The sequence below is a fragment of the Ranitomeya imitator genome, chromosome 2 (assembly GCF_032444005.1).
Source record: "Ranitomeya imitator isolate aRanImi1 chromosome 2, aRanImi1.pri, whole genome shotgun sequence".
Lineage (NCBI taxonomy): Eukaryota > Metazoa > Chordata > Amphibia > Anura > Dendrobatidae > Ranitomeya > Ranitomeya imitator.
Window position 1 is genome coordinate 825722117 of NC_091283.1, and position 15983 is coordinate 825738099.

Here is a 15983-nt window from a genome sequence, read left to right on the forward strand (position 1 = left end):
GTTAGGTGGGAAGTGATTCGGTAGCAGCAGTGGGGAGGAACACTGAGGAGCTTTCAGTCTGGTTAGGTGGGCAGTGATTCGGTAGCAGCAGTGGGGAGGGACACTGAGGAGCTTTCAGTCTGGTTATGTGGGCAGTGATTCGGTAGCAGCAGTGGGGAGGAACACTGAGGAGCTTTCAGTCTGGTTATGTGGGCAGTGATTCGGTAGCAGCAGTGGGGAGGAACACTGAGGAGCTTTCAGTCTGGTTAGGTGGGCAGTGATTCGGTAGCAGCAGTGGGGAGGACACTGAGGAGCTTTCAGTCTGGTTATGTGGGCAGTGATTCGGTAGCAGCAGTGGGGAGGAACACTGAGGAGCTTTCAGTCTGGTAAGGTGGGCAGTGATTCGGTAGCAGCAGTGGGGAGGGACACTGAGGAGCTTTCAGTCTGGTTAGGTGGGCAGTGATTTGGTAGCAGCAGTGGGGAGGGACACTGAGGAGCTTTCAGTCTGGTTATGTGGGCAGTGATTCGGTAGCAGCAGTGAGGAGGAACACTGAGGGGCTTTCAGTCTGGTTAGGTGGGCAGTGATTCGGTAGCAGCAGTGGGGAGGGACACTGAGGAGCTTTCAGTCTGGTTAGGTGGGCAGTGATTCGGTAGCAGCAGTGGGGAGGAACACTGAGGAGCTTTCAGTCTGGTTAGGTGGGCAGTGATTCGGTAGCAGCAGTGGGGAGGGACACTGAGGAACTTTCAGTCTGGTTAGGTGGGCAGTGATTCGGTAGCAGCAGTGGGGAGGGACACTGAGGAGCTTTCAGTCTGGTTATGTGGGCAGTGATTCGGTAGCAGCAGTGGGGAGGGACACTGAGGAGCTTTCAGTCTGGTTAGGTGGGCAGTGATTCGGTAGCAGCAGTGGGGAGGGACACTGAGGAGCTTTCAGTCTGGTTATGTGGGCAGTGATTCGGTAGCAGCAGTGGGGAGGAACACTGAGGGGCTTTCAGTCTGGTTAGGTGGGCAGTGATTCGGTAGCAGCAGTGGGGAGGGACACTGAGGAGCTTTCAGTCTGGTTAGGTGGGCAGTGATTTGGTAGCAGCAGTGGGGAGGAACACTGAGGAGCTTTCAGTCTGGTTAGGTGGGCAGTGATTCGGTAGCAGCAGTGGGGAGGGACACTGAGGAACTTTCAGTCTGGTTAGGTGGGCAGTGATTCGGTAGCAGCAGTGGGGAGGGACACTGAGGAGCTTTCAATCTGGTTATGTGGGCAGTGATTCGGTAGCAGCAGTGGGGAGGAACACTGAGGGGCTTTCAGTCTGGTTAGGTGGGCAGTGATTCGGTAGCAGCAGTGGGGAGGGACACTGAGGAGCTTTCAGTCTGGTTAGGTGGGCAGTGATTCGGTAGCAGCAGTGGGGAGGAACACTGAGGAGCTTTCAGTCTGGTTAGGTGGGCAGTGATTCGGTAGCAGCAGTGGGAGGGACACTGAGGAACTTTCAGTCTGGTTAGGTGGGCAGTGATTCAGTAGCAGCAGTGGGGAGGGACACTGAGGAGCTTTCAGTCTGGTTATGTGGGCAGTGATTCGGTAGCAGCAGTGGGGAGGAACACTGAGGAGCTTTCAGTCTGGTTAGGTGGGCAGTGATTCGGTAGCAGCAGTGGGGAGGAACACTGAGGAGCTTTCAGTCTGGTAAGGTGGGCAGTGATTCGGTAGCAGCAGTGGGGAAGGACACTGAGGAGCTTTCAGTCTGGTTAGGTGGGCAGTGATTCGGTAGCAGCAGTGGGGAGGGACACTGAGGAGCTTTCAGTCTGGTTAGGTGGGCAGTGATTCGGTAGCAGCAGTGGGGAGGAACACTGAGGAGCTTTCAGTCTGGTTAGGTGGGCAGTGATTCGGTAGCAGCAGTGGGGAGGGACACTGAGGAACTTTCAGTCTGGTTAGGTGGGCAGTGATTCGGTAGCAGCAGTGGGGAGGGACACTGAGGAGCTTTCAGTCTGGTGATGTGGGCAGTGATTCGGTAGCAGCAGTGGGGAGGAACACTGAGGAGCTTTCAGTCTGGTTAGGTGGGCAGTGATTCGGTAGCAGCAGTGGGGAGGAACAATGAGGAGCTTTCAGTCTGGTAAGGTAGGGCAGTGATTCAGTAGCAGCAGTGGGGAGGGACACTGAGGAGCTTTCAGGCTGGTAAGGTGGGTGGAGATTCAGCAGGGAGGAGGGGCATTGGGAAGCTGACAATCATCCTAGGTGAGCTAATTTAAAATTTCAGATTGAGTAAACAGCTATTCTGACATGGATTTTCACATTAAGTACACGGGATACATCAGTGTAACATTTTGTGACAGATCCGCTTTAAGTCAGAAAGTACAGTATTTATACTTAAAGAAGATTTCAGGAATATTAAGATATTAAGTTGTCATCTTAAAAAATGAGGCCACAGATGGAAAGTTTGAGTCACCTATTTTATTTTCCCACCTCTACTCCACCATTCTCATCCAGTGCTAACGCCCTGATGGCCCCACTGGTCGATGATTTCACACATATCAATATGACTGCTGCAATCATTCATTGGGCTCAGTGGTCTTGCAACCGCAATTACAGAGACCAGTGGGGGGCTTGGAAGTGATAGAATTGGAACTGTAAGGGCAAGTATGATGTTTCTGTTATTGTTTTATGCCACTGTAAGCTGGAAAACAATTTGGTTGATGGGATCTGTTTCCTGGGCTCAACGTGATCGCCCTGATGGAAAATGCACTTTTATGAGTTTTTATGGCTTACATTGTAGGGCGGGAAATGACACTAGGTTGGTTCACCGGTTGTTTTTTTTTTTTTTTAAATCTATAGGGGGTGCTGTGACTGATTTTGATGGAGATGGCATGCTGGACCTAATCTTATCCCACGGGGAGTCCATGGCACAACCTATATCTGTCTTTAAAGGGAAGCAGGTACATTTTCATTATTACTTGATGATACTGGGAAACTAGTTGGTGATTAAAGGCTAACGGTGGCCATGGAGATCAGACTGTTGTTGGCCACATTTTAAGATTTTGGAGGGGTCAGCCGACCATCTAATCTATGATCATTCATCAGAAAAAAAACAGATCAAGCACTTTAAATCCTTTGTTCTCAAGGGATAGTTCCAGGGCTGGGCCTCAGTACAGGATTAAAGGGTTCCCCCATCTCATACCAGGTATTTATGGCATATTGACGCTGCCTCTGGGAAGCCTACGTATCGGGAGAACTAAGATCACCTGACCCTCTTTCCGTCAGGTGAAGCGGACCATGATGCCTTGCTACAAAAAACAAGCTTTGCCACATGCTGGAGTCGCATGGAGCACACATTTTGCTGGTCGTCACTTTGCCGGTCCATGAGCAATTACCAAGCTTAACCTCAGAGCAGATTTCATCAATACTGGAAGATCACAATCACCTCTTAGTTCAGGTTGTGCCGCGCGGTTATGCTTAATAACTTTTCTCCATCAGCTTCAATGATTTTTTCACTTTTTCAGGATCGCACTGCCCACTGGGTAGATAACTGGATTAGAACAAATTACTATTGCAGACTGTTGTTTACGGTCTAGACAGAGTAATGCGATGAATGGAGAAGGAGATGTCACCAATAGACTCCTCGCTGCTCTGCAAGAATCGTAACGAGACGTTTGAGGCCTGCACTATAGTTAGTTACTGCTACTCTCAGTGGCCAAAAAGTTTTAGCCACTTAGCAACTCTTCATTTTCCCAGAAATGTTGTCCCATCTCTTGTGCGTAAATTGGAAGATCTATTTATGGGGAAGGCCTGCTCATACTAAAGGTTTCTAATATGTAGCTGTACTAAACTCCCCCATGACCCTAAATGAGAACCAGATTGGTGACTGGTTACATAGACATAGTAAGGTTTGCCATCCTACTATGGTCACAGCATCTATTGGCCCACAAGGCTCAAATGAGTATATTACTATTACTTGTGCCAAAAACATCAGCCATGGGTTTTTCTAAGCAGCTGTCTAGCATTGTGAAAAATAAAATGGTGGAGGCCCACAAAACAGGGGAAGGCTATAAGAAGATAGCAAAGCGTTTTCTAGTTGCCCCTTCCTCAGTTCGAAATGTAATTAAGAAATGTGAACAGTGGAGGTCAAGATAAGGTCTGGAAGACCAAGCAAAATTTCACTGAGAGCTGCTTGTAGGATTGCTAGAGAGTCAAATCAGAACCTTCACTTGACTGCAAAAGACTTTCACAAAAATTTAGCAGGCTCTGGAGTTGTGGTACATTGTTCTACTGTTCAGAGACACCTGCAGAAATAGGGCCTTCATGGAAGAGTCATCAGAAGAAAACCTCTTCTGCATCCTCACCATAAAATTCAGCGTCAGAAGTATGCACAACATCTAAACAAGTCTGATGCATTTAGGAAAAAAGTCCTGTGGATCAATGGTGTTAAAATCGAACTTTTGGGACACAATGATCACAGGTATGTGTGGAGAAAAAAGGGCACATAATTTCAGGAAAAGATCATCTCAATGGCACATTAAGAGGGAAGAATAGATTCAATGAAATTTCAACAAATTCTTGATGCAAACATAGCACCATCTGTAAAAAATCTGAAGCTGAAAAGAAGATGGCTTCTACAAATGGATAATGATCCTAAACACACGTCAAAATCCACAATAGACGACCTCAAAAGGCGCAAGGTGAAGGTTTTACAATGGCCCTCACAGTGCCCTGATCGGAACATCATTGAAAATCTGTGGCTAGACCTCAAAATAACAGTGCATGCAAGACAACCCAGAAATCTCACAGAACTGGAAGAATTTTACAAGGAAGAATGGATGAAAATCCCTCAAATAATTGAATAATTCTTGTCTGACTACAAAAAGCATTTACAAGCGCTAATACTTTCAAAAGGGGGTGCCCAAACTTTTGTATCGGACCATTTTAGTTTTCGTAATTTTTAAAATGTAAAATATGAAAATATATATCTTTGGGGCCTAAAATACAAAGAAAATGTGTCATCTTTAACATTATCCCTTTTAGAAATCATTTCATCTTCAACTTGCTTAACTCTTCACAATAACAGTAATTTTGACTGGGGGTGCTCAAACATTTTCTGGCTACATCCTAGTTCTTACAGGACTAACTAGACTGATTGTGTCTTCCAGGGCTTGAAAAACAATTGGCTGAGAGTGATACCACGTACTAGGTATGGTGCTTTTGCACGAGGTGCTAAAGTGGTACTATACACCAAAAAAAGCGGGGCCCATCTAAGAATTATTGATGGTGGATCTGGATACCTGTGTGAGATGGAACCAGTTGCCCACTTTGGCCTCGGTAAGTAATGATGGCTTCTTTTCTCCTTTCTGTTGCCACACTGAAGATGAGCTATTTTTGTGTTGCCTCGTAGAGGAAGCCAAAATCTAGTGTAAGCAAAAGAGGTAGATGCACTAAGGTCTCTGCTATCTCAGGGCCTCTGCCACTCCTCACAGGATCATTTGCAGTTGGACGCTTGTAATCCTGGGACATGAGCATATTTCCTGTGTGAATGGAGTGGTACTGAGCATGTGCAATGTTTGCTTCATTCACTGGGTATAGGAGTGTTTGTTGCACATGCTCACTGCCGCTCCTATCACACCATGAAAATGCATTTACATCGGGCATAAAAAACTACTTCTCTACAAAGTCTGTGAGTTGTTCTACATAAAAAAGTGAGTTATAGCAGCTTCTAGGAATGCTGAACAATATGGCCTCCATTACCGCTATCATATGGGTTTACTTTTAACACCTTTTAGTTATGCAATGATTCCTCTCAGTTTCTGCTCCAAAAAATAAGTGTGAACATGATCTACCTTATGATATGTTTTTGGATTAGAAACTCGGCATATCCACCTCATGATCTCAGTACTCTAAGTTTTGAGGATTTTTATTTTTAACTTGGCCGTCAGGCAAGTTTTGGATTGCTAAATTTGTTCAAGATCAGAACCACTGTCAGCACATGAATGCAGTGCCCAAACCACCATCAGTACATGAATGTAGCACAATAACCACCATCAGTACATGAATGTAGCACAATAACCAACATCAGTATATGAATGCAGCATTAGAACCACGGTCAGTACATGAATTCAGTGCCAGAACCACCATCAGTACATGATTGCAGCACCAGAACCACCATCAGTACATGATTGCAGCACCAGACCCACTGTCAGTACTTGAATGCAGCCTCAGAAACACTGTCAGTACACGAATGCAGCACTAGAAATACCATCAATATGTGAAATTTTGTAGGAGTTGCTTTTACATAGAAAAACACACTTGATTGCTCATTTCTATACAGTTCTAAATAAATGTGTGCCACCATATATCAGCCTGATGGACACCAATAGAACATTATTTGGGACAGCTAAATAGTTATGGACATGATTGGTGGTAGAGCTTCTGATTTTATAAGACAACTAAAAGGCTTGAAAGCAATAAACACTTTAACACAGGAAAATGAACTGTAAATATGATAGTGGTTAAATTTAGCTGATAAAATTGCAACTGATTTCAGTCTGCAATCTTCACTCTTGGTATACAGTTTGTAACCTTATCAAATTTTCAGATTTTTCTATTGTGGGATTTTCTCTCCAGTAATATAGGCTGGATGTGAGCTCTGTTTGCATCCAGAGTGCTGCTGTCTTCAGTAGCTAGTATATCAGTACAACTTCTATCCTGCATTTATTTTCTCTTTAATTGATTTTATCCTTGTCTGCAGCTAGTTTTTTTCTGCCCTCCATGAGACTGTATGTACTTTCCCCATCCACTGCAGATCTGTGTACAACCCCTCCTTCTATTTGCTGCTATCTCTAACACTGTCAGAATGGAGGGGGAGGCAGACATAGCCATCAGGAGTAGCAGCTATCAGCGATTTGTGACATTTTTTACAAAGAAATGTGGCGAGATAAAGGACTTACAGAAACACTGCAGCAGTAAAATGTTATGAAAGTTTTCAATGAAATATTTTTAGATATTGAGTTAAATCTGCAGTGTTCTGAGCCTGCCCGGCACTCACACAGAGAGTCCCGCTGCCGGGAGGAAATTACACGAGCTTTCAGTCATAGGAGAGGGCCTGCACAGCCTCATTCACCACCCAGTGCACAGTGAGCAGCATCAGTAACCGCGCCCCCGGCAATGACTGACAGCCAGCTCTAATGTTGAGTTCCCTAGGCAAGGAGCACAGGCTTGCAAGCTCTTTGCGATACAGCTTATGAGCACAGCTTTGAATCTTGTCAGTTTCCTGCTTTGATGCTGCAGAGGCAAAGCTGCTTTTCTTAGCAACATCGGAGAGTGGCCAAATTCAGCTATGCCACCTGCCCAAACTGTCAATCTTCAGGAGCCCTTACCAGCCCCCCATCGGCAATAAGGAAGCCAGGAGGAAGAAGAGCGGCGAGCCACTGAAAAACAAACATGAACACCTTGACTTGAAAAATTTAGCTCTGCTACCTTTGAAATTTACACTTATGTGTTTGATCGCAGCGATGACTTATTGTGTAACCTTAGCCTATGTGTAACATGTTAGTGAAGGCGAGAAAGAAGGTAATATCCCACCACCGCACGGGCCGGGGGGCTTTAATAATGTAATGAAAATGTCAGCAACACACCGCCCCGGCCAAGATGATGGAAGCTGCTGTACATTCATTTGTCTGTGTCAAGATGGAGTTAAAAAGTCCAAAGAAGGAAAAAGGATTGTTATTCTAGAAATGAAAACAAAAACTCACGCTCTGAAGCTGATGGCTGCCGTTAAGGCCGCGCCGCTCCCCATCCTTCATCTCAATTATTTCTGCTTGTTTTATTAGGGGTGATGAATTATCGATAATTAGGAAGAATAGAGGCAGCAGTGTTCACAGACACGACGGGCTCTACTGCACAAAATGTCCGATATATACAGTGAGAGTCATGGTTGGGGTTAACTGAGGCCCCAACCCCAGTGCTTGATTGGTAGCTGGCACAAACTGAGCGGCACATTGATTTTTCGTCAGTTTTGCCTTAGGCTACTTTCACACTGGCGTCGCACGTCGCAATGCGTCGTTTTGGTGAAAAAACGCATCCTGCAAAATTGCTTGCAGAATGCGTTTTTTCTCCATAGACTAACATTTGCGACGCTTTGCCACACGTCGCAACCGTCGTGCGACGGTGGCGTCGTGTTGCGTCGGACCGTCAAAACCAAAAAACGTTGCATGTACCGTTTTTTGGTGCATCGTGTCCGCCATTTCCGACTGCGCATGCGCGGCCAGAACTCCGCCCCCTCTACCCCGCAGCTCAAAATGGGGCAGCGGATGCGTTGAAAAACTGCATCCGCTGTCCCCGTTGTGCGGCGCTTTCACAGTATGCGTCGGTACGTCGCAACGTCACATTGCGACGTGCGTCGTACGACGCTAGTGTGAAAGTAGCCTAATAAACCTGTTTTCTGAAAATTTTAGGTTGCGTGGGATATTGCAGCTTAGTTCCATGGACAGGTATGGAGCACTTTTTTGAAGTAAGAAGACATTTTTTTTTTTCAAATCCTACAACACCTTTAAGGCCCATTTTACTGTTTTGTTTTTTTATTCAGGTGCAGTATGAATAAGGGAATTTTCTTATATGGAGGTGTAGTGACAGTGTCACTGTGGAAAGCCTAGATGGCGCAAGCATTGGAGATGGAATTGTAAGGAGCAGGACACGCAGTGCGCACAGGACCAGAAACTAAGGCACGCAGTAAGCACAGGAACTGAGACTAGACAGTCACGTGATCGCAGAGGGGTAGAGCAACTGCCCGAGAGGACGGGGAGTCAGCTGAGAGCGCGGAACACAGGACAGAGAACAACGACATAGTCAGTGGGGAGCCGAGGGTCAAAGCCAGACGAGAGCGAGGTACCAGCCGAGGGTCAAAGCCAGACGAGAGCGAGGTACCAGGGACAAGACTGAAGAGTAAACCGAAACAAGCCAAGGGGTCAGAGAACCAGGAAGGACAGATGAGTACCGAGCCGAAAACAGAGGCCGAAGTTAGAGAAGAACCGGGTTGTATACAACAAAACACACACGCACTGAGACACAGCGATTACAGATGAGTAGCCTGGGTCAGCAACCACGAACCAAGTATGCGGAAGCATCACTGACACCTGACCCAGGAACCACCAGAATTAAATAGCTGCCCCAGAACCAGAGAGAGGCAGTTCTAGTTAACCCTGACCTGACCAGGACGGAGGCTCGATCATCCTGTCCAGAGTCATTACAGGAGGATTTTATTAAAGGAAATGTATGTTTACTGCACCAAAATACACTTGAAAAATGCCCCAAAAACTATTTTTACCGTTTTACATGTCAACTTTACTTATATTTTTGACTGTTTGACTGTTTCCATATCTCCATTAAAGAAGCATCCGGCAGATACTTCCAAAAAGTGCAAACGTATATTGGATTTTCTTTGTATATTATGTATACCGGTATTTGCTTTATACCATTAAATGTTTGCACCATGTTTGAAAGGCATCACCTACCCCCTCCTGATCACCGATACGACCCCTACCGTAACTGAGAATGGGGCTCTGAAGATCCCTGTCTGAATGGAGCGGTGGTCGAGCACTCACATAAATATTCCATGGGACTAGTAGAGATGGACGAGTATAGCACACAGTCGCGTACACAATTAATGGAGCAGTAATGCGTATGCTCGGCTGATGCTATGTCCTACAGTCAATAACCTGTCAATTAACCAGAGGGGGGTGGCACTAGGCGGGGCATCCTAAGGACCTGGCAGTACACACCTCATTTGCATATGCCTTCATAACGCTATTTCCCTCTGCTGGAGCAGCGATTTGTGGACATAAAGGTATCGACTGTCTTACAGCTGCACAACAATATAATCCTTGCAGCATTTAGGCAAACATGAAGTCTTCTAAAGAAGGAAAAAAACACTCATCTAGTGAAGTATGTTTCAGGGTTCTTGGCCCTCATCAGTAAAGAGCAGGAATATATGGAATAGTACTCTCTCTCCTTGCTGGGCCTACCAGCCCTTGAAGTCTACCTACACCAGTTAGTAGTCACAGCAAGGAGAAAAGGGACTATTCCATATTCTCCTGCTCTGCACTGATGAGGGGCAAGAACCCCGAAACACGGAGTAGTTAGACTTCAAGGATAAGTAATGGTTATAAAGGGCAGGACAGAGACTTGTAGGGTCACTGCTTCCTTTCGTTAGTTCTAGAGAGACAGCTTTATTCCTCACTGGAGGAGAGCTCATTTGCATGCCTTTTTCCCAGGGTTCAATTGCCTGGCCAAAAAGTCTTCCTACACCAGCTGATTATAGAAAGAAACAGTCCCCTTCTAGCAGTCTGTGCTGTAGTATGTGAACAGGGCTTAGAGGAATGTTTCTTACTAAGGCTACATTCACATTTGCGTTGCGTCGGGCGCAACCGCGGCGACGCATGCGTCATGCGCCCCTATATTTAACATGGACATGCGATGTGCTGCGTTTTGCGGCGCATGCGTTTTTTTTTGCCGCAAGCGTAGGGCGCAGAGGACGCAGCAAGTTGCATTTTTTTTGCGTCCAAAATTCGGCAAAAAAGGACGCATGCGTCGCAAAGCGTTTTTGTTTGCGTTGTGCGTTGCGTCTCCGACACAACATCGCACAACGCAAATGTGAACGTAGCCTTAGCTATTACATATGGCTGCAGCAGTGATATTCAGATTTCTCCTTCATCTCTGGCCACATTTTTCCTGCCGTGAATTATGGGATTGGAAGCTTCACCCTGTTATCTGTTCTTCCACCTCAGGGCAGTAGAGAATAACCTCTCGTCTGTCTGCGCTCAGCCCACTCCTCCTACACCGGTGCCCTCGGCTTTGTGTTTGGTGCGGCCCACCCGTTCCTCACCTTCCACTTTGTGCCTCACATTACATAGTGTGTAGGTGGCAGATGAGAAGGAACACTGGTGAGGAAAAAGAGCCGCTCCGGGGTTCTAGGAAATTGAGTTGTAATTTTTTTTTTTGCACCTGCATTTTTTTTACAAATGTTTATATTTTATATTTTTCTTCTTATGATATATGTACCATATGTATATATACCATATATATATATATATATATATATATATATATATATATACAATATATATATACCAAATTATTGCAGGGACTCAGACCACAAGGGAGCTGTTCCCGTCCTATCGATTCTGTGCCCATTTTAATTAATGTCATTCATTATTGTGGTTCTTATTTAACAATAGATGTTTTAAGGATGAGGATTTTTTTTTTCTTTTTTTCGAAAAAAAGGTCAGTTTTTGAAGAAAAAAAAAGTCCTAAATAAAAAAAGATAGAAAAAACCCAAAACTTATCAACATTAATTGAATATTCATATTATATTATTTGGCTCTATACAGTAACTAAACTAATAATAAAATCTTCTACGACCCATTTATTCCATCGTTAATGTCAATGAATGATGAATTGGACAACTGATTTTAATTAGTTGCTGTTGATTTAATGGGAGGAAAAAATAATCATGACTGAGCACAACATCAATTCTATTTTATTTATTTTTTATATAGTTTGCAATAAAGCTTGAAAAAAAAAAATATATTCTTCTCACCAGGAGAATTATTTATTTATTTTGGGTTGTTTGCTTCTTTTATTTTTATGCATGAAATATGAAATGAGTTGTCTAATTTAGCCAGTGAGCTGTCAATCAAGCAGAGGAAGGTGGGGCTCGGCAGAGAAACGTATCGGTGAGCAAGATGCATGGGAAGTGCTCTGATCACGCCCAGAGCACTTTAGTCTCATTTGCATATGAGTTAAAACAGTGCATTTTTCAGTCCGGAGCAACAGATTGCATATAAAGTAAAGGTGTTCATGACATTATTCTTCAGAGAGCAATGTGATCATATAACAGTTTGAGGGGATTGGATCGTGCTCGCTGTCTGTCTTGCATAGCCCGAATATATAGTATACAGTAGATCAATATAAATGGGTGTCCAAGTCTTGGCAAGGTCATCACAGTTTACACAGACATGAATAATAACTATTGTTTTTCAGTGGGCCACTGTATTCTACTTTATTACACGATGGAATATTTTCAACTCCACCTTCAAAGCTAAAATGAATTAACTTAAAGGGGTTGTTCAGGCTATGTGACTGCAGACTTGTGAATCCTCACAGCGTGTACAATGTGCACTGCCAGGATACTCTGGAACTGGGAGTAGGCGCTCATGTGACGGCAAGTATTCGATTTGCATACTTCCAGCCACATTCCAACTAGACGTGTCTATTCTCGCTCGATTCACTTGTATTGAGCGAGGCCGTGCACGTCTAGTTGGCATGTGACCACATGTATGCAAATCGCAACCTTGTGGTCACGTACTCGCCTTTTCCCGCCCCCTTGTACCGGAGAATCCTGGCAGTGTGTGCACAGTGCGATCTGTGAAGATTCACACAGAGTGACTGCAGACAAGCCTGTTATCCCTTGTACCAATTTTTTTGGGGGAATTGGAATTACTTAAATTTTTTGCATCCAGAGAAGGAATCGTGAGACGTCACCCAGCTTTCCCAGTAGCAGATGTGAATAGGGGACAATAGAAAATAAATTAAAATCTAATAGAAAAAAAATCTCATTTACTTGGGATTATTTTCATATAGGGGGCGATGCTCGTAGAATTGATGTCAGCGTGTTTGTGTTGAGTCTCGCTATTTGGTCCGCTACATTGTTTGTCATGTTTGCTAAATGGGTAAATCGATCAGATCTCATTCATCACGGCCGATCACTAGAAGTCTATACTGTATTAGCGCAATGCTGTAGAAATAAAGGAGCCCCTCAATCATTGCGCGGCCGAGCTTTCCATTGGCGTTATTATTATGGTCACATTTTTCATCTTCGGTCACGGGCAGCTGAAACAGCATTTAATCCCTTTAATGAGTTATAATGCAGCGAGCACAGAAGAATTACCCAGCTAGTTGTAATGCGCATGGATTAATAACTTCTCGTGATTGTGGAAAATCTTATTTATAAGGCTCACATGAAGGGGGACACAAAATAAAGTGCCGCATTATAAGATGTGTTGATGGGAACTAATGGATAGAATGTAACGATATGTAACTAATTCAGGGATGTGCGCCCTAATAAAAATAAAAAAATTGTCACTATAGACGAGCTAATCAAGCATCAGTTTGATACAAATCAAATTTGTGTTCAATTTTTTAGGAACTTACTGAACCTGGTGAATTGCTTAAAAGGACTGCTGTAAATTTACATATTTCAAAAGATTCCATCAGCCAGAGGAGGATCCTTAGGTGCAGCCGGGCGGGTCTCCCCAATATACTTTACAGCTGTCATATCACATGGTATAACCAATCAGGAAAAAATATTATGGCCTGTATAAAAGCAGAGGCAGGAAACACAGCAGCTATTTTGTGGTGAATCTAGATAATGAGAGGACGTCACAGCTAAGTAATAGAGATACTGATAGAAAGCCATAAAACACTGAAGAAACTGTACAGAAAGAATGTGACGGCAGGGTCATGATCCGTTCCCGGAGTTTAGTCTTGTCTGCTCATTCTCTGGGTGGATCATGTCAAGGGTTAACTTTGCTCTGCCTCATTCTGGGCTTGGGTTTGCTATTTAGCTTCCAGGTATCCTGAGGGTGGTGTCAGCTATAGCTCTGTCTTTGGCGTGTGAACCTGACTCTGGAAGCCCTTGATTTGTCCTACTGTGAACCCTGACTTGTCCTGTGTCTGTTATCTCCCCCTGCCTGCCCTTTCCCAGTGTCTCTTTGTCTGTATATCTGCTTGACTCCCTGGTTCTGATCTCTTGGCTTGGCTTTTTGACTCGGTTTCAGTTTGTCCCTATTGTACCGTATTTTGCCCGTCCTGGTTTACTGATCCCTTGCTATGTCCTGACTATCCATTCTGTCTAAATCATTTTGTACTGTTGTGCTGTCTTGTGCTCTGACTTGGTTTTCCTGACCTCGCTTTTGCCACTAGGTGGCATCTGTTCAGTTGCTCTGTGTGTGCAGTCTGGCTTCCCTACCAGGCTCCCCCTTTCTATATGTTCCTGACCTACAAAGTCAGTACCTATAGGCATAGATTATATGGCCCCTTAGTGTCATATCTATACAGAAGTTATGTCGCTTATCCATGTTATGTAAATAAAAGCTTATAACCTGATGTTAAATTCATCAATTGGTTGTATAAATTATTCTTTTGAAAGCTGAAACCCTGCAAAATGTGGTTTAGGGTAAGAAAATAAATTGGCATCAATGCAGAAATATTGATCAGTTAATGGACACAGAATGGTCAGATTTTGGCAAGACAAAAGTTTTATTGCCCACAGAAAGTAATGTGAGATTCAAACAAATAATTACCTTAAAATACAAATATATGTTGCATAACATTGATGAATGAAGTGGTGGTGCTATTAGAGTCATATTTAATATTTTGTGTGACTTCCATGAGCTTGAAGGACTGCATCCATGCGGTTCAACAATGATTCATACAATTTATTAATTAATGAAGTCATCAGGAATAGCAAAGAATGCAGTCTTACATGCCTCCCAGAGTTCATCTAGATTCTAGATCTAGCTTCCTCTGTCATCCTACCCCAAACATGCTCAATGATGCTCATGTCTGGTGACTGGGCTGGCCAGTCCTTGAGCACCTTGATCTTTCTTGCTTTCTTGCTTTGTTGTACAGATGGATGTATGAGATGGAGCACCATCCTTTTGCAGAATTTGACCCCTTTTATGATTTAGAATATAAGAGGTAGCTAATACTTCTTGATATTTTAGGCTATTGATATTGCCTTCCACCTTGCAAATGTTTTGCACACCCACATACTGAATGTAACCCCAGACCATGATCTTTCCACCACCAAATGTAACTGTTTTCTGGGTGTATTTTGGATCCATACGGGCTCCAGTAGGTCTCCTGCAGTATTTGTGGTGGCTGTGGTGTAATTCTACTGAAGATTCATCAGAGAAATCCACCTTCTGCCACTTTTCCAGCGTTCATCTGTTGAGTAGGCTGTGGGACTTTGCAAATGCCACACAGTTTTTTATTTGCCTTTTGTTTAGTGCTGGCTTCTTGGCACTGATTCGACCATGGAGGCCATTTTGAGACAGAATCCTACAAACTGTTCTACTTAACACAGGGACTTGAGGTGACCAGGCCTGTTGGAGCTCTGCTGCAGTGGGAGGGGGGCTTGCTTTGGATTTTCTAACCTACAAACGTTTCTCCTGAGCAGTTGTCTTGTGGGGTCTGCCAGACCTGGGCTTGTCAAACACATCTCCAGGCTTTTCAAATCTTTTTTAATTCTTTGTACTTGACGCTGAGACACATTAAAGGTACCAGCCACCTCTGCAGTGGATCTGGTCTTCAGCCTCTTGATAATCCAGGCTTTGATCGCAGGGTGGATTTTTGGCATGTTGTCAGAACTCAAGTTTCAGTTCAAGTGAAGGTCTGAGGTGCTGGGTTTCTTTTTATACACACACTAATTAACCGATCATTTACTGAGCACAGGTGAGGATGTAAACTAGGATTGGGTGCATTATATGACCAGGCAACAAAACTTTTGCCTTGCCAAAATCTGGTCATTCTGTGTCCATTAACTGATCAATATTTCTCTATTGATGCCAATTTATTTTCTTAACCTAAACCACATTTCGGAGGGGTTCAGCTTTCAAAAGAATAATTTATACAACCAATGGATGAATTTAACATCAGGTTATAAGCTTTTATTTACATAACATAGATAAGCGACATAACTTCTGTAAGGGAGTGTAGTCCATCCACAAGTTAAATGATAACTTTCTGATTGCTGCTGTCCCACCACTAGTACTGCCTTGGGTTTTCTTCATCAAGTCCATACACCGTAAATGGAGCAGTAGTGTTCATGCCCTCCACACCCCGATTCTCATGTTTAGTGGGGTCTCAGTGATTGTAAGTGAGCACCTGTCCTGTTGATAGGTAACAATTGCAATATTTTAATGGAGTTGACTAGGAATAGATATAAATGGCTGCTTTCTTTCAGAAACCCATGACCGTGAGT

General features: G+C 44.0%; 1 protein-coding gene across 4 annotated transcripts in view; it reads left to right on the forward strand.

The window, feature by feature from the left end:
• The window catches only part of CRTAC1 (cartilage acidic protein 1), a 693808-nt gene that overhangs the window by 645629 nt on the left and 32196 nt on the right, over window positions 1–15983 (forward strand). For all 4 annotated transcript variants that reach the window (XM_069754016.1, XM_069754014.1, XM_069754015.1 and 1 more), the window contains exons 10-11: window positions 2792–2892; window positions 5101–5269. In XM_069754016.1, the coding sequence (XP_069610117.1) occupies window positions 2792–2892; window positions 5101–5269 (270 nt within the window). The remainder of the gene's footprint in view (window positions 1–2791; window positions 2893–5100; window positions 5270–15983) is intronic.